General features: G+C 37.8%; 1 protein-coding gene and 1 pseudogene across 8 annotated transcripts in view; one reads left to right on the top strand and one right to left on the bottom strand.

Moving 5' to 3' along the window:
* The first annotated feature begins 1,488 nt into the window (after window positions 1-1,488).
* Window positions 1,489-5,408, top strand: LOC113085444 (selenoprotein M-like; annotated as a pseudogene).
* A 557-nt stretch (window positions 5,409-5,965) lies between these two features.
* LOC113085348 (smoothelin-like) overlaps window positions 5,966-18,908 on the bottom strand; it is a 41,661-nt gene continuing 28,718 nt past the window's right edge. For 2 of the 8 annotated variants that reach the window (XM_026255114.1, XM_026255121.1), the window contains 10 exons: window positions 18,391-18,552; window positions 17,145-17,220; window positions 16,949-16,981; window positions 15,464-15,637; window positions 14,045-14,107; window positions 13,897-13,960; window positions 13,612-13,785; window positions 13,410-13,530; window positions 12,742-12,893; window positions 5,966-6,861 (listed from right to left, as the gene is read on the bottom strand). In XM_026255114.1, the coding sequence (XP_026110899.1) occupies window positions 6,699-6,861; window positions 12,742-12,893; window positions 13,410-13,530; window positions 13,612-13,785; window positions 13,897-13,960; window positions 14,045-14,107; window positions 15,464-15,637; window positions 16,949-16,981; window positions 17,145-17,220; window positions 18,391-18,552 (1,182 nt within the window). In that variant the 3' untranslated portion in view covers window positions 5,966-6,698. Of the gene's footprint in view, window positions 6,862-8,438; window positions 8,608-12,741; window positions 12,894-13,409; window positions 13,531-13,611; window positions 13,786-13,896; window positions 13,961-14,044; window positions 14,108-15,463; window positions 15,638-16,948; window positions 16,982-17,144; window positions 17,221-18,390; window positions 18,553-18,908 lie in introns of all 8 variants that reach the window. The other 6 variants (XM_026255115.1, XM_026255117.1, XM_026255125.1 and 3 more) reach the window with 6 other exon arrangements.

Here is an 18,908-nt window from a genome sequence, read left to right as displayed (position 1 = left end):
TGTTTCCTTTGGGGTAAATTTTTAAGAAACACAATATTTCATTTTATTATCTACCCCTGGAATCTGATAAGAGGGGCATGGATACTCTGTTGGCTTGTCTATCTGACATGAAGTCATGGATATCCGTAAATTTTCTTAATCTCAATGAAAACAAAACTGAGATTATAGTTTTTGAATCTTCATAAGCCTTTAGCTCCTCTTTTTTAGATTTTGGTCTGCTGTCTCCATTTGTCAAACCATTAATGAAGAATTTGGGTGTGTTTTTTGATAGTTCTCTCCAATCCGACAATCAGATTTGTTCTGTGGTTTAAAGCCAGTCCTAGCCAAGGTAAAACCATTTCTTACTTTTAAGAACTTTAGAAAAACGTATTAATGTTTTCGTCTCAACAGGATTAGGCTACTGGAACTCTCTTTATATGGGCATTATTCAGTCATCTCTGACCGAAAAAGAGAACACATTACTCAAGTTTTAATGTATTTGCACTGGATCCAAATCTGTTTTGGTGTTGCTATTGGTTTTTAAATGTTTGAATGGTCTAGAACCTGTATATATGTCTGATTTGCTCTCCATTTACAGGTCTCTGAGGTCATCTAATCAGAGACCACTAAATGTTTTTTTAAGAAAATCTCCTTCTATTCAAAACCACCGTGTGTGATATATCACCCCAGCAGACCAACGTATGTCATGTGTGCATATCCCCAGAAGCATGTTAGGTATGTTTATTTGCAATGGGTTTATCTGTATTTTGCCCTGGATCTCTCTACGGTTTTGCCAGCTTTAGCAAAACATATTTTGACAAATTACTGAAGTGTGTTTTGAACAATATATAGCATCAGAAAGTGAGCCATTTTAATAAGATGAGATGTTTGTGCATTTGTGAGAGTGATTATGTAAGATGAAACTGCCACTGGTTATGAGTCTTCTTCAGTATTTCACACTTTGGTGCACAGTAGACTTGAGTCTCAGAGCTGTGTCGGCTTCTGCACAAACAGAGGCACTGCTAGTCCACTACACAAAATTAATGCAGTTAGGCTCTATACATTGTTTACACTAGTTATGCGTTTCACTCTTTATTTGTACATTTCTAAACCTATGAAAACCTTTTTAACATTTAAAATCAATTATAGCCAATAAAATGTGTTTGATATGTTTGTCTGTATTCACGCAGTGAATGGATGTGTGAGTTTGTCACACATCCATAGCTCATGCAGGGGCAAGACCATAGACTGTATAGCTAGACCAGTAATATATGGGGGTGTTAAGAAAATAAATGAAGATGTCAGAGTTTACTTCATAAAGAAATGGGGGCAAAAACCGGGGCTATTAAAAATTCTGACGGGGCTATAGCCTCCCTAGCCCCGGTGTAGCGCCGTCACTGGTCCCTATTATACCCATTTCACCCTAATGGGGAATTTCTCTCTCTGCCTCTAGACAGCGATAGATGTTCCCTTCAAAAGAAAAAAAAAAGGAAAGAGCGAAATATGATCGCCGTGACGTGGCAGAGTCCGTGTGGAGAGCAGACAGAAGAGATCAGATCAGATCCGCTCCAGCAGCATGTGGACGCTGTTCTTCTCTGCCCTGCTGCCCTCCGTCATCTTCTCATATGAAGTGGACACGAAAAATCTCACCGGTCTCGCGAGGGCCAGAGTGGAGGTGAGTGAATCCTGTTTTCACACTCAGTCTCTGAGATGTTCGGCTGGTAAACGAGAGAATCTCCCTGAAAACACTTGAGCTGCTGCTTGTGTAACCCGTTTGTTTGAGCTGTGAAGATTGTGTGCGGTGTGTTTGATGCATGTATGTGGTGTGATTTATGCCTTTGTTTGTTGTGTTCGATGCATGTGTGGGTGAATCCCTAGAGGACGGGACACCTTCAGGAAATCTGTACTGCCTCAATGGTGAAGGCTCAAAAAGGCTTTTAGTTCAGCTTTTTAATTAATGTTTATAAACCTCAGTATCTGTGTCTGTTTTAATGCACTGGAGTTTAGTGAATGATACAGGTGTACCAAAATGAAACCAGTGTTTTGCTGCAGAATTGCTTAGTTCAAATTGAATGTCAAATTATGAGTCTGTATAAGATTCTTATGTCAAAATAAAAGTCTAGACTGAGGAAGATCTTTAAGAAAAGCAATTGAATCCCCCCAACAGTTTATATACTTAGAAAAACAATTACACATATAACGTCTTCGATTTCCATTTGTTTGAGTGCTGATATAAACTACAAAAGCATTGAGACATTTTAATTTTATGTTCCAGACAGATTTTTAGTCCGTTTATTTACCAGTGACTCTTTTGGCAAATTACTGCCTTCACCGGTAGGTGGCGACAAGTGATTGTCTTTGAGTCATTTAATAATTTTCTCAACTATTTGTTCAAAGTCTCTGAATCATTCAACAATAAAATACTGCTCAGTATTTATTTATTTTTTTGCAATATTGTGTCTAAAATGTAAGTCACTCAATATTAAATATATATTTTTTTTTAAAGTGTTGGACTACAACAATATCACACATAATTGTTAAGTTATTTTGTATTTCTTTGTATGCCGAAGCATGTCACCAAGCAATGCAGAACAAAAGCCGGTCTGGAGTAATGTATGTGTGAGTGAAAACCAGCCAATATTATGAATGCAGAGAAGTCCCAGTGCCATTGTAGTAAATATCAGCACTCTTGGAACTCTGGTGTCCAATCAGATTAGAGTGCCTAAATAATGGTTGTATAACAAAAATGTATTCAACATTTAGTAGCTAGAAGTGTATTTAAATTGTCTCTAATCGACATATCTTCTTTCTCAATATTCACCAGACTTGTGGTGGATGACAGCTGAATAGGCTGAGAGAGGTAAGCGTGTATTTACTTCTTAATATCCTCACTATTATGATCCGTAGACAAACAACTGTAATGAAAAGTATAACTGAAAACTTAACATCAACTCATCTGGTTTACTGCATTTTTCGTCTTTCTCCTCTCAATTCGTAACAGGTCAAGGCCTTTGTGACCCAGGACATTCCTCTTTAGTATCCTTTAAAATCATGATATAAAAAATGCATAAAGCAATTAGCACATTATTACAATTTAAAAGTTGATTTTTAAAATGATTGTGTGTATCATGATACATTTGTCTACATATTAAAACATTAAATAGTTTTGAATATCTCACATATTGATTTTCCATCATATTCCGAGTGGTCAATATATAGAGCACTAGAAATGTCACAAAGAATAAAGGTGCCACCCTAATGAATAAACATAAAAAAATATATTTATTTCAATTTTGATGTTCATTTAATCAGTATTCGTGTCATGTTTTTAAAATTGTAATTTTCCTTAAGGTTGTAAATGCAACTTATGCTTTACCTAATACCTAAAAAACACCTAGAAAACAACATCTTTTGTTCTCAAACGCAGCGATCTTTTTACAATCGCTTGTCTCACACTGGTTTCACTTTCCACTTCCCTCCAGCCTTATATTCTGCGTGTCTTTACTCCAGTTCTCGGGCTTCATCGTCCCTCTTCAGCTTAGGTTACCACGCTTTCTGTGGAGGTGGGACCGTTGTGTAATTCGATCAAAAAACAAAACCTTTACAGAGTTACAGCTTTTAAACAGATTAACTTTCAGCTGTTCAGGTCATTGTCATACGATATCCCGCGGTGTATCCACATCCTTCACCTTTCAATCATTTCTTTGTTCAGCTGGAATGCAAATATATAGATTTACATGTCGACCGAATCTAAGGACAGGTGTAATTCTCAGGACTCTTGTGTCTAGTGTCTGTCCGGAAGGACATAGCTTTAAGTGTTTAGCACATCCTTAATGTTCATCCGTTCAGCCACAACCTGGTGATGAAGCACATTCCTGGGGCCGACCCTGAACTCGTCCTTCTAGACCACTACTATGAAGAACTAGATGTAAGTATCATGTGCCAACGCTTAGCAATTTGCAACTATAAATCTCTTTCTACCCCAGTGTAGAAAACCACAAGCACTTGGTTTATTCTCTGTTCTAGTGCAATCCTCACAAAAGTCTCTTCTGGGAGTTGCCCACTTACGTGATGCATAGATACGATTTTTAACCATTTACAAACCCTCTTTGGTCATTAAAAACTACCGTCAGTCTTTATTAAAGACATAGTGAACATATAGCACTGAAAAGACAGATTAACAATGGAAAGACAGACATTTTTGGGAAAGATTTTATTGCTTATGCATTTGTTGGAGTTTCCATTTCGGATGCAACATTAATGGGAGGAGAGTATATAAAGAAATAATGCAATTCTTCTTATTAATTTGATTTCCAGTAGGTCTTTTGCTGGTTTTTAACACACGTATAAAAAAAGCCTGTCTTCAACCCTAATTCTGCACCTGTGTTAGTAGATCACATCACCTGGTCATCTCCGGCTCTGCTCCTGGTAGATTGTGTTGGTCATTATGGAAATGATCTGGCTGTTTGTTTGTGATCTTTTATTTGCATGCTGCCAGTAGATCTGGTGCAGAACTTTTCACACCCATTGGCACTTTAATGGGATTGCACTCTCAAAATCTGGCTCTTATTGTGAGTAGTTATTTTTTCTAACATTAGCAAGAATCGTGAAAATAAAGGCTCTTCGTCAGTGCCCTGAACCACATTCATCCAGGAAGAGGCGCAGAGTCCAAGCACAACCAAAACCACTGGATGCATGCGGTTTTATTTTAGACGACTAGATGGGACAAAAGTTACAGTGCAGCTTCAGGAGACTTTAAAAAAAAACATTTCTTGAGTACTCATGTAATGTCACTGTCTTTATATCGTATGCATTTCTCTCCTCTTATCTGACACTTATAAATGAAGCTGTGTGTTTCTCTTCCAGAGAATCCCATTATCTGAAATGACTCGCGCCGAGATCAACAAACTCTTGGCAAAGCTGGGCTTTTATAAAAAAGAGAATCCCGAAGACCAAGTGCCCGAGGATTTCCGCTTCGCTCCAGCCAAAGACAGTCCCTTTGAGAGCCAATCCAGTGGCCCGCCCCCGAAGACTGATGCTGACCAATCAGAGGCCGATCCCCAGCACACAGACTTGTAACCCCTAGACTAAGAGAGAGACGGTGTCTGCTTGATTTACAATTCAGTGAGAACTCGGATGTGGCCACAGTATTGATTAAAAAAGTTCCTACTCTGAGTTCAGATGCTGATTGAAATATGTCTTTAGAAGTGTGCAAGTCGTTTGTGTTTGTGGTCGTTTGCTCTCACTGTCCTGTACAGAACCTTATTTCTGCTCAAAGTGGACGTTAATGATGTCCACAGCTGTAAAAGCCTCCGAAGCGGCTGTGGACTGATGTCTCTGTTCTCTTGAGCACAAATCAGGCCTCCAGACGGACTGTGGGAGCATGAAGATAGCACCCAGAAAATAAATGGCTGAAATATCACACAGAATGAGTCACATTATTATTATTACTATATAAAAGAAATTATAAAAATCATGAAGCCTTGAAAATGGCTAAAAATGGTTATTCTTCACATATCTCAAAGTTAGAAAGTTGTGAAGTGGATGGTAGAGTTAATGATGATGTCTTCTGCTTTTATAAATCAGCAGTGACAGCAATTTAATAAAAGGCCAGTGTTCAATTACGGCTTTATAAATCACAATCATTTTTTAGCAGTAGCTCAGTTCTTTAATTGTTGGCCATTTATGTGGCGTTCACATAATAACTTGTGTTGTCACTTGCACATGTATAAGAAAACGGCTACAGAAATTTAATGAAAATTAAAATCATCCACCTAGTGATCGATCAATCTATACATATATAGATATATCTATTTACACCTAGTTGAACAGAGATGACCCTTTTATGAAATAAACTATGTTTTGTTCAAATTAGCGTAGGAAAAAATAAATTGAATTAACTGTTGAAATGTAACAGAATCTGAATGGTTTAAAAATTATTTAATTTGCCGTTTCAGAAAATGCAATAAATGACAAACATATTTTTGGTATCATGTATGGTTTTAATGAGTACTATACAAAACCAGGGTGTAGGGAAATACTGAGTGCACAACCGTTTCTGAATGAGTGTGTACAAACAATGTCAGTGTTCACCTCTCGGTGTGAATGAATGATAATTCACTGTTCGTGCAACCTTCAAGTACCAAACCAAGTAGTGGTGTTTCTCCTTCAAAATTAAATTATGTGCAGTCATTAAAAACAATTAAAACTACAACCTTAATCTTTAGAACCAAATATATAAACATTGACCTTTTCAGATGAATTTACTAAAACACTCTTCTACTCTTCTCACTTGGACTCATGACTCGACTAGGGTTACTCATAACTTTCGATTAGAAACACATTTAAAAACAGTTCATGAGCTGCGTCTCGCACTAAACAAGCAGTGAGATTAATATTCCTTGCATTGTTTTTAAATAAACACAATATGGCATACAGATGAAAATATAACCTTCATTTGTTTTCGAAACCGAACTAAAACTTCAAGTAAACTTGTGAAAGCATGCAGGTCTGAGCTCCATTAACAGCAACAGTACCGTGAACCAGCTTTAAAAGCTTTTAAAAACCATAGAAATGGGCAATCAACATCAAATAATGTTTCGTTTTAAGCACGTGAAATCAAGGAATGGGCATCTTGGGAGTTATAAGTGGGAACAAACTACTGTTTTTCATTATTAAAAAAGTTTTTACAGCTGTTAGAGGAGGATCTGTGGAAAGCATCAGAAGTCAGAGGTGCGCTGCGCTCGCGCCGTCATCATCTCGTGCTTGCGCAGGTGCTTCACCAGGGACTGAACGTATGTGAACACACACTTGGAGTCTGGTTTCTTACCCATGATCATCATGTCCTCCACCTCCACCAGGGGCATGCAGTTAGCATAGGCCCTAAAGAAAAGACACAAGCACAGACGAATGATAAAACAATGCCAACGAAGTGATGCTGAATCACTTCAATGGGAATGGCAATGGGAAATTGGATTGCAACCAACAAAGTTGCTAACTTAGCAACTATGCTTTTGGGAAATGCACCCCAGAGTAGTGTAGACGCACTACACTACTCTGGGGTGCGTTTCCCAAAATCATAGTTGCTAACCTGTTACCAACTTAGTTGGTTGGCAATGTGAAATTGGATTGCAACCAACAAAGTTGCTAACTTAGCAACTATGATTTTGGGAAATGCACCCCAGAGTAGTGTAGTGCGTCTACACTACTCTGGGGTGCATTTCCCAAAAGCATAGTTGCTAAGTTAGCAACTTTGTTGGTTGCAATCCAATTTCACATTGGATAAATTAGGTACCTTGCATGAATATAAAATGAACAAGCTATGTAACACATTGTTATTTCAATATGCCATTATTTAGGTAAAGGTTTAGTAATTCTGTGCTTTGTCATTTTTTCTAAATAGTTTATAGAAATGATTATTAACTGAAATAAAATCTAAAAAAAAATTTTTTTTTATTTTTATTCATTATTTTAAAAAATCATTTTAATTAATGATAATAAGCCTGATGTGCATTAATGCTAAACTTTGCCATGGACCCTCACATTTCAGTTTTTCAAGCCCCTAAAATGCAGCCTCCATAGGCGTCCACTGAAAGTGCATTTCTGTGATCATTAAACTTGTTTTAACAAAATAAGAAATGATTGTCTGCGGTAACCGACAGCATGTCATACGCTGTAAATAGAGGATAATAGGTCTAAAATTCGGAGTTATTTGCTACTAAAAGAGAAAGCTCTGGAAGCTGTGACAGTAAACATTTAGCACGTGCCAAGAGCAAGCGGTGACTATGGTTTGGATGTGCTCTTTAAACTGGCCAGGCTTCGATCTGTGAGCAGGACCATGTTTGGGCATCAGTGTCTGCTTCAGACGGCCGTTTCATACGCTCTCTCTCTCTCTGACGAAGCGCTTCAGCTGGCAGACGCACAACATTAGGTTACGCTGATCATCAGAGACTGACAAACAGCAGGCTGATAGAGACACAAAGGCCTTGCCTTTTAAGCCGAATGCTAGGTGTGCCATACCTGGATCCAACGAGTCCATGGGAACTTATCTGAAAATATCAAACCAAGTGGCATCTGCTAACATTTGACATTTTCTTTAAATTAATTACTGCGAGGCCTTCTAACCCACTTACCAACACCATTTTCAACCAAAAACCTTTTATTGATTTTTAGTCATTCATGTACACAACCACAATATTTTGGGGGCCTGAAAATGTATATATATATATTAGGAAATAGAAAACCTTATTTTTTTAATTTGATCTATTTTTAATTTAATTTTTAATTGAAGGTTTTTATAGGTTTAATTTTTTTTTATAATTTAATTTTTAATTGAAGGTTTTTATAGGTTTAATTTTTTTTAATAATTTAATTTTTAATTGAAGGTTTTTATAGGATATAATTCGATCCACCATCATGACGGAGCCGGTTTCTCCTCGAAGGTCTGATCTGGCTCTCACCGTTTGCTCTGAGTACTGACCCTAGGAGGAGTTTTTGGTTTTGACCAGGCCCTTCTGCACCAGTCCCCTGTAGAACTCCTGGAGGTACGTGTACACGCACTTCCAGTCCGGCTCCCGCATCCGCACCATATCCTCCACGTCCAGAAGCTGCGGACAGTCTGCCAGCTCCCTACTCGCACGCCGACGGGGCACAGAGGAAGGACAGAGGACACAGACAGCAGATCGAGTGGGATGTACAAAGCCAGTGAGGAGAGAGAGAAACCAGACACACAAGACAAAATCAGAAAGCACACATTAGACTCTGTGACGATGTGTTTTCATGCCTTACATTTATAACAAATACATGTGCAAAGACAAACAACAAACATCAAAAAAGAGCATCAATGCATCCATTCTGTGAACTCACTATGCAAATGTGAACAACAACATAGAGTATGGACACAATAACAGCAATGTCTGTCTGACTGTAAAACAGCGTGTCGGAGGTCAGTGACGGATCATGCTGGAGCGTGGAGACTGACCTCTGTAAAGGCTCACATCTGTTAATGCTTGTAGAAAACACCATCATGCCAGATACAGGAAAAGGCATTTGTTTTTAATACAACACAGGGACTTACATTATCATCACCTGAATGTTTGGTTCAAATTCATTATGCAACATTTTATATCGTCTTTTATAGAAAGCAGAATTCTACATATAATTAGGGCTTACTTCAGTAGCATTTGACCGTTTGATTTGAGTAAAACTAGCATTACATCACATACACAGAACTGTAAAGGTATTCACAGCAACCCGTCAAAATAAAAGTCCAGACTGATTTTGAAGTCTATTTTTCAGGAGAATGTACATAGCCTACTATTACTACTAAAATGAAACTATTTGAAATTATTATTTTTTATTTATCAATAAATCACAACATTTCTTGTTTAGGTTTTAATAGTTAATCCCACTTGTTTGCCAAAAAATAAATTTTGCTTAATTTTCAATAATTAATGATAAATAATAAATTAAATTAATGTTTTATGCCTTTTTTAAACATTTTGAGGAAAAAATGCTACTTTAAGAAAAAAATTAAATAAATTAAGATATTTTATGCATTAAAATAATTAGACATTCTAAAGCAGAATTTGGTGGCAATAAAAAATATAGTAAGAATTTTTTTAACATTTCATAGGGCCCTAAATGTAATTTTTGTTAAACTTTTAATAAATTGATATGAAAATGTATGTTTCATGATTTTAATTAATTAGACTGATTGATAAAATTTTATTTAACTATTAAAAAGGAGTCGAGAAAAAAAAGCGGAAAAAACAGAATCTAACAGAAAAAAAGTGTTTAAATGAGCTTTAGTGATCTTTTATTTCTACCTGCAAGTGTGCTGTTTTTACATCCATTTCCATCTACTCTTGCTTCTACACAATGGAAAGGGAGCAGTTTGGCAGTATTAATGTTAAAGAACTTATAGTAATACATTTAGATAGCTGCTAATGTTTACAAGCGAACAATTTGTCAGTGGTGATGCACTTTACTGAAAAACTGTCATCTCTGAGTTGGCTTACTGCAGACTCAGCAACAACTCACGAAGCAAACTGATTAGTTTTTAAAGAGAGCTGGTGATTTGAAGTGACATGTTGAGCTGAGCGAGTGAAAAGTGATGCAATGTGGCAGGAACTATAGGAAATGAGGAGCACGAGCTCATGTGATCTGCCTGAGACTGACAGTGGTGAAGACTCACAAACAATTACAGACGGTGCCTTTAATGATGACCAGAGCCAGGGATAGACAGTGAAATAAACCAGTGCTCACAGTCAGGAGGAATCACCTGCACACAGACTAACCAAAGCTGAAGCAGGTCACCGAACAATACTGCTCTGAGTAACGCTCTTCTGTTAGCAGACACTATTCTGGGGAAAATCGGCTGGATGTTTCTCATTTAGAAAGGAGCTCAAATGCACGAGAGTTTTGTTACTGGGAAAAGGACAGGAGCAGAGGAGAAATGCAAATAATCATTTAAAAACCTAGTAATGAAGCATTAGTTATTTAAATGCACCTGACTAAAGATAACGACAGCTATTAAAAGATAGATGGTTATTCTGAGAGGACTGGAGTCACAGATCTGATGAACTTGTTAAAGACTTGGCTGTATTTAAATAAGCTCAGTTCAAAGTGAAAGGAAAAGAACACGGATGCATCAGTATCCAAGACTTATGAACGATAATTGATGTTATATAGAGTCTTCACCATGCAAAAGTTTGGATTCAGTAAGATTTGTTTGAATTATTTAGCAAGGATGCATTCAATTAATCAAAAATGAGAGTAAAGGCATTTCTAATATAACAAAATAATTTTATTTCAAATAAATGCTGTTCTGAACTTTCTATTCATCAAATACTTGTGTAAAAATGCATCACGGTTTCCACACAAATGCACAACGTTGATAATCAGAGCAACATATTAGATTGATTTCTGAAGGAAAATTTCAGCTTTGCGCACAGGAATAAATTACATTTTAATATATTAACATAGAAAACAGTTATTTTAAATTTTAATAATATTTCACACAATTACTCTTACGGTATTCTTGGTCAAATAATTGCAGTCTTGGAGAGCAGAAGAGGCTTCTTGAAAAAAAAAAAACACTTGGAAAGTCCTACTAAACCCAAACTCTTGAATGTACAGTAGTGTACAGTATATGAAGACAGGTCCCTGGGTCAAACTGACCTTATCTGGAGTGTGACCATACTATCATGGGGGAATTCACTAAAAATCAGTTGCACCTGCTGACAGCAACATGGTTTCAAAATATGACTCAGAAATGAAATCATGTAAATTAGGCAATGCCACAAAAACGGCAGCAAAAAGTCAGTGTGCCTCCAGCTGTGAGAGGCAGGTTATAGTGGACCCATGCAGGACTCCTCAATCTGGCCCTGTTTACTGCGAGGGTACAGCGTCGTTCCACCGCTGTGACATCCAGGCACTTCATCAGCTCAAGATGAAGCAGGTGTGTGTGACACGCATGGATATTGGCCCAAACACATGTACACAAACAGCTTTCCATCTGAGGTCACAGCAGCACACTCACTGCATGAGGCCTACGTTTCTGAAATGCCTTATATGCATGGAAGGAAATGTGTGTGTTTTCTTAGGAAAGAATGCCATTCTTATGTAAACTGAGACATTAAACAACATATTAAAGGGGTCATATGATGATTTTCCTTTCTCTCTGGAGTGTTATCTCAAGTATCTCAAGCTCTTGGTGCATAAAGATCTGTAAAGCTGCAAAGACTAAAGTCTCAAACCCAAAGAGATATTCTTTATCACTACCACGCCTCCCCTAAAACGGCTCGTTTAAACACGCCCCCACACGTCTACATCACTATGTGGAAATATTCGCGTAATGCCGCCCAAATGTTCACGCAAAGAGAAATGTTCACGTGGTTTCAGTAACTCAGTTAGTGTTGAAGCAGTCGTGTCGAGGAGAGGCTGTGTGTATCTAGGAGAAAGAAATGCACTTTATTTGGTCTTCTGAGAGTAGATGCATTTAGGAATCTTTAATATTATAATAACAGAACAGCAGCTCATTTTATGGACGACCGTTTCGTGAACCTAGGAGAGGAGGTCATTCTGGCGCTTCTGAATCAGCTACTGTAAGTATGTTTTCTTATTAGTTTAAATAATTGCTATTGAATGTTCAAATGTGGAGTTTTGTGCATCGTGTGTGTGTGTGTGTGAGAGAGAGAGAGACAGAGAGAGAGAGAGAGAGAGAGAGAGAGAGAGAGAGTGTCTGTGTCTGTCACGTGACTCTGTTCCTCTTTCAGGCTTGAACTGATGGTAAAACTAAGGACATTATTTACTGTCTTTACATTTATTTTGAAAGATAAAGCTCGCGATTATGGAAAGGGGCGTTACATTTCCGATGAGTGCTTGCGGTGTTCGGCCAATCAGAATGCACTGGGTCAGTTAGCCAATCAGAGCAGACTGCGCTTGTCAGGAGGAGGGACAGAATGACGTGTTTGAGAGAGGCGGAGCACAGAGGACCTACAATAATGTACAGTATGTGAAAAATAATGTGTTTTTTGAACATTAAAGCATGTCAGCATATTATTTTACACCAAATACACAAAACAATGATCTTTAAAAAAGCATCACATGACCGCTTTAAAGACAGAATGCATCAATGAACCGTGCTATACGACGTCAGAAGCAACTGTTAGTGATTCACCCCAGAGAGCATCAACTCAAATCTGAACTGTACTCTTCCTGTCATTGTGTTGATCATGTGACATAAGCGTCTGGACTCACTCTGCTGTGCTGAAGGCCACCTCAAAGTTCTGCCTGCGGTTTGCGGGACTGAGGCTGGAGTAATCGAAGGCCTCCGGAAAGAAGTTATGCACCAGAGCGCAGAAAGCCATCCCGTCACTCCAGCTGGAGGAGAAGTTCTGGATGTCCACATTCTTCACCACACAGAAGCAAGATATGGAGACAGAGAGCAGAGTGATATTGGGAAATACTATTACTGTTTAAAAATGCATCATCACTACAGTCTTCAGTGTCACATGATCTTCAGAAAGGACGATTTTTGGCCATTATTGAGTGCTATAAATACATGCAATGTCTGTTTAATTCATGCATCCCTAATATACACAAAGAACTGTCTCTGTAGCTAAATAAAAAGAAGATAGAAAAGCTTTGAATGATGAAACTCAAAGACAATAAACACTCCTTATATGTGTTCTTCAGGCCATCTCAGGTATTTTCATCATATATTTATAATCCATTGCTAATCGAGACAGTGTCTGATTGTGTGAATGCTCTAAACAACAGGTTTAGAAATGCTCCTCATTATAAGGGATGATGTGCATGTGGTCATATTTGAAATGCATGTTTGAAAATGCTTGATAGCTCTATTTCTCATTCACTTTTAACTGTAAGCACATGCTAAATAACTGTCCATAATTGACTGAGGTTACCTCATAGGAGCGGGTCTTGGATCTGCACCAGTCCAGCAGCATCTGTTTGATGGAGCTGGCGTTGGGGACACCAAAGCTTGTGGAGCGCTGCACCTTGTTTACTTGAGCAATGGCCGAGTTGCTACAGGCAGAGACAGAAGGAAATGCTGTTGAACAGGCAGTTGTCCTGTGAGCTGACCGTGTGTGAACGCCGCAGACTCACCCTCCACAGCCTCCGGTGCTCTCCAGCTTCTCCATCATGGCTCTCCGTGCCTGTGCTGCGGATGTCTTGGGTAATGTCTGAGCCCTCATCAGCTCCGTTCTCTCCGTCTGTCTGCGCTCATGAGCCGATGTCCTGCTGGAGGTACGAGACGTGTTGTCCTCACGGTCAAAAACACTGAAACAGAGAAGAGAGAATGCATTACAGGATGAAGAGCTTTCCATAAGATAGACCAGGACTAAGGAGGAGGAGTTATTTTTGACTCTCTCACTCTTTTAAAGCACTCACCTGCCGACCTTCCTAGTGGACGTGGTGCTGGAGTAACTGTAGGATTTAGTTTGCACTGTTCCCTCTGATGACATATGAAGAAGAAAGAAGGTTTGATGTGTGTGCTGGTGGAAATGAAGACTAAACACTACAAGCACGGTAAACTTACGGTCTGTCTTCTGAACATAGCTGGATTCCATGATGCTGCTGCGGGACGTCCTGCCAGTATCATCTGCACACACAGGCAATGAGAGCGTCACGATCAAGTTACATACAGAACAACAGGCTGTCGCCGGAGGATCGGGCAGCATTAACAAACCTGGACCCCCAGCCTGCAAGGGTTGTTACTCATTTAAAAATGGTCAGCCAATCAGAGATGCATTCTCCTTCCTGATCCACTCAAAAACCTCCCTGCATTTGTGGGTCACTTCTGACTCCGTGGAGCGTGTGCTTGTAAGAGAGTCACGAGAGCACTTTATTTTACAGTATGTTCTTGGGTAAGTACAGGCATGTGCACATACTGTAAAATAAAGTGCAACTTAATATTTTAACTAAAGCCACATTGTATCGGATCATAAACATATTAATGATTAGTGAATGCACAAAATCCAAAACTTTTGGATGGTACAGTGTTATTACCATGTTATTACTATATATATAACCCTTTTATTAAATCAAGAGTTTTTTTTAAATTTCTAATTTTATATGAACTACATACATATATATATATATATATATATATATATATATATATATATATATATATATATATATATATAGACACACACACATTAACAAATATATCTACACTTTTTTTAGCCATCACTGAATAAAAAAAATAACTAAGTGATTACACATTTTTCTGTAATTAATTGTGATATTAATATTAACATGCCAGCCATTTTTTTTTTCAGTATGAGAAATGTAATTTCAATATATCATCATATGTAATGAAAACATATAATCTGAAAAATACCATTTTAATAAATTCCTTTAATTACTTAAAAACAGTCCAAATATAGTTGATCTGTTATGTCTGTTATATCTTTTCTCTGTTTATAGTTCTCGTGTGTGCATATTCATGTTTACCAACACAAATCAGTCCTACAATTGTGTGAGATTTATGGGGAAAACTCTAAATATATTTTACCAAAGTATTTTTGAGACAAATCTAACCAACAGATTAAAAAACAAAACAAAAAAGTTGCCATTTCATCATGCGTGGAGCACAAAACGTGTTATAATTGGATAATATAAATTTTTTGGTGATATCTCATAATAAGTACTTTTAAGAAATGTGTTATTTGATAGTCTTGACCCATTTCCAAAGTTTCATTCCTGCACCAAAAACTGTGTTTTTAAAATGCATGCAACTTTTTTCACCTGAATGCAATTTAAAAAAGTTACACAAATACCTGTTGGAGGGCTCTTAAAAGTGTAAAAAGGAGTCTGCTGACCTTAAATAGACTTTAATTTATTCCTAGGGTCTTGTAAAACTAAACTATGACTGTATGGTGCAAAATCTTGAACATAGGCCAGGGGGGAAATCAAACGGAGCAAGCAGAATTCACTATTACAGCTCTGCTACCTGAATGGGAAACTCGATCGGTGATGTGAGCAACAGCGGAGCCGTCAGTGGAGCGCTCCATCTTCTTCACCACGACTTCACGCGTGTCTGCACTTACACAGGCTTTCTGAGATCTCTCCTCCCGCTGCTGCCTGAGCTCCTGCAGACGCTGATCTCGCTCCTTCTCTCTCTGGTCTGAGGACAGCGTCAGGATGGAGGACAGAGAAATCAGGTGAAGATGGAGGAGGATGGATCAGGGATGCACAATACATGGGTGATCGGACCAGGGACTAGGGAGTGTGTTCAAGAAACCAGTTTGAACACATTATGTTTGCAACTCTAGAGAAGCTCCAGATTCTATCGGTATCACATTCAAGCCACTTGTGTGAAAGCCTTAAGACCATAGGAGGGGTGTGCAATATTTATCATCTATAAATATAAATATGTTTCTCAGTTGCTGTTTTTACAATGTGTGAGCGGTCATGATGTTTTTTCCTGAATATCAGCACGACTGAAAATTGTGATAACAAATGGCATTTTCATTTTTTGCAACAGTTAACATAAGGTTCAAAATATCATCAATACCATAGTCATTATCAATGCTCAATAATCAATGTTTTAAACAAAGCTAAAACAGAACTCTTGTGTCCCTCTGAGCAAAAGATAGCAGTGCTTTGTTTTTTAACAAATCGGGTTAGTGATTCAGTGACTTATTCGCTTCGTTCCTGAATGAACCAACGGTTTGAACAAATCAGTTGAAGCAATGACTCAAGACAGTAACTTATCACCACATACTGGCTATTTTAGTTTTATATTTAAAACTCAATTTCATATTATGTAGGCACTTGTAACTGCAATGTAACTAATTGACACTGCAGCTGTGTAAATGCATTCATTCCACCTCAGAGCTGCATTAAACCGTTTGTGTAAATGCATGTAGATGTCACTCAGATGTGCAGCTTCTGCAGTGCACAAATGGATTTTATTGATATTGGTCTAATTTGATTGGTACCAGCCAACTGATTTAAGATGAAATCATGAAAGATGATCAGTACATCTCATAAGGTTATAAGAAATTGCCTTTGTAAGATAAAAATGCAGCTGGAAATCACTGCACTTAAAAAAAGCTCGTCCACAGCAGGCATAAACCGTCCAAAGTGTCAGCACAAACTCAGCAAAATATCATCTAATTATGGACAAAACCCCAAAACATACAGAGATATCATTTTCAGTCAACATCGCACACCCCCACCCCAATAGACGAAAATGTGTTTGTACATTTTATCAAGCAAACACAAAGCAAGTAGTACCATATGGTAACAAAACACATATTTCCATGCATGGTCAAACCACATGACCAGATCACACCAATCACACGTGGCCCATTAAAAACCACATACCGTCTCTGCAAATACAAACCAAGTCAACAGCAAAACGAAACCTAACTGACCCTTCACCAAGGCCCTGGGCATTAGCAAAAACACACACACTATCCAGAAACCCTACCCATTTCCTCCTGTGTGCATCCCAGCCGAGCCTCTGAGAGCAAAGAGAGAGAAACAGCACTCAACAAAAGGGAAGTAAGGAAGACAGACACTCATAGACTTTATGTGTTGACGCCCCTCAGTTTATAAAGAGAGTAACGAAAGAAGAGAAGGAGAGATGAGTGCTGTACAAGAACACAAAGGCAGATATAAATCACCTCGCTTTTTCTTTCGCAGTTCTCTCATTGCAGTCCTGATCATTTTCCTTTCTTCAGAGTCTTTGCAATCATCAAGCTGTAAAAAAAAAAAAATTTATAAGAACACCAATAATAATACAGAAACCCACTGTTCTTTTGTACTGATAAGTATTGTCTTTGTAATACTGAATTGATGAATGATGCACAATAACACGATGAAAGCCTGTGTTGACGAAATAAACAGCAATTTTTTTTCAGTTACATTCTCTGAATAGTGTTGCTTGCTTTGTTTTAACCCCTTAGCATATCCACAGTAAACTGTATGCTGTTCTTGAATCATTTGGAGTATATGTGTGGTTTTGGTCTCTTTTGAAAGGTGACACACTGAAGTTTACAAACCTCTGACTGGTACTGAGCAATGGAACTCTGAACACACTGAAAAAAACAACATTCTGCCTACATTTCTTTATTTTTTTTGTAAACAGATGCCTGCAGATGCCTGCAGCTGGGAGCGATTAGCTGGAAACACGATGGGATCACAGCATGAAGCCTTGGTGGTGGTCTGACAAAGACACTGGTTGTACCTGCTGTGTTGATTGTCTCTTAAATCTTAATGGCTTGCATCATTTGAATCACAAAATCTCAGCTTTTCTAAGATATGTGACACGTTTAGTGTTTTTTTTTTTTTTTTTTTTGTTGTTGAGTTGTATGTCACGAAGTTAACACTCAAAAACACTCAGTGGAAAGCTATCAGGTTAAAAATACTTTAGATTTCTCTTTCCATGCACCTTGTTGACTGTGTGAAGCTGCACCACAATAGCTATACTACATATCATGCACAATAAAACCAGTACCTTGTATTTGTTATTTCTTACCTGAAACCTGAAAATGATTTAATGAAAATGGGTTTAGGGAATGTTGCAAGCCATATTTAAACCTTTGCTGCCTGCATGAACATCATGACTCATTTAGTCACAACATGTTTTTGAGTCAGAGAGGCAAACGAGAGTCAGGATTTATAAAAATGCCTGTCCTTTTTTTTTTTATATAATACAATTTATTGCTATGTATTTTATACATTTTGTATAATTCATATTTGTGCACTGCCTTTTTAACCATGCATACAGTACCTTTTCACACTACAGAATACAAATGTGCAAACATTTTATGATTTATTGGTATTGAAAGTTTATTTCAACTGCAAATACAGAATGAGCCTTTTATTTTAGGGTGATGTCTGTATCTAACAGCAGGAGAACTGCAGTACCATTTTGTCCAGGATCTCCTCGTCCTCAATCTCCTGCAGCTTCTCTGAGGTCAGCTTCTCAGTTTTGATGGAGGCCATGGAGGATCCGTTAGGAAGCACAGGTTCGTCACGGGACGCCTCGCACACAGATTCACCCACAAGAGAAATGGCCTCCGTCTCCATCTGTGGGGATAAAACACAACAACGTGATGCTTGTATGTATGACACACTATGAAGCTACACTTTATAATTTTTTATTTTATTTTATAGATAGATAGATAGATAGATATTGTGACACTTTGTGTCATTTTACAGTAAAATACTGTATACATCTGTTACTTTCCCAGCTCAGATTTGATGGTTTTTCATTTTAATTAGTTTCTTCTTGTTTTTGTTTTTTTGTTTTTTTTGGTACATATGGTTTTCATTGGTTTATTGGTAAACTATGTATGTATATATTTAGTACATTATTTCAATGAAAAAACTATTTTTTTTTTTACTGTAAGTTTAAGTTCAATGTTGCTACCATATTTATTATG

This window comes from Carassius auratus, chromosome 5 (genome assembly GCF_003368295.1).
Source record: "Carassius auratus strain Wakin chromosome 5, ASM336829v1, whole genome shotgun sequence".
NCBI lineage: Eukaryota > Metazoa > Chordata > Actinopteri > Cypriniformes > Cyprinidae > Carassius > Carassius auratus.
Note: the sequence above shows the minus strand (reverse complement) of the source record. Positions and strands in the feature narration are given on the sequence as shown.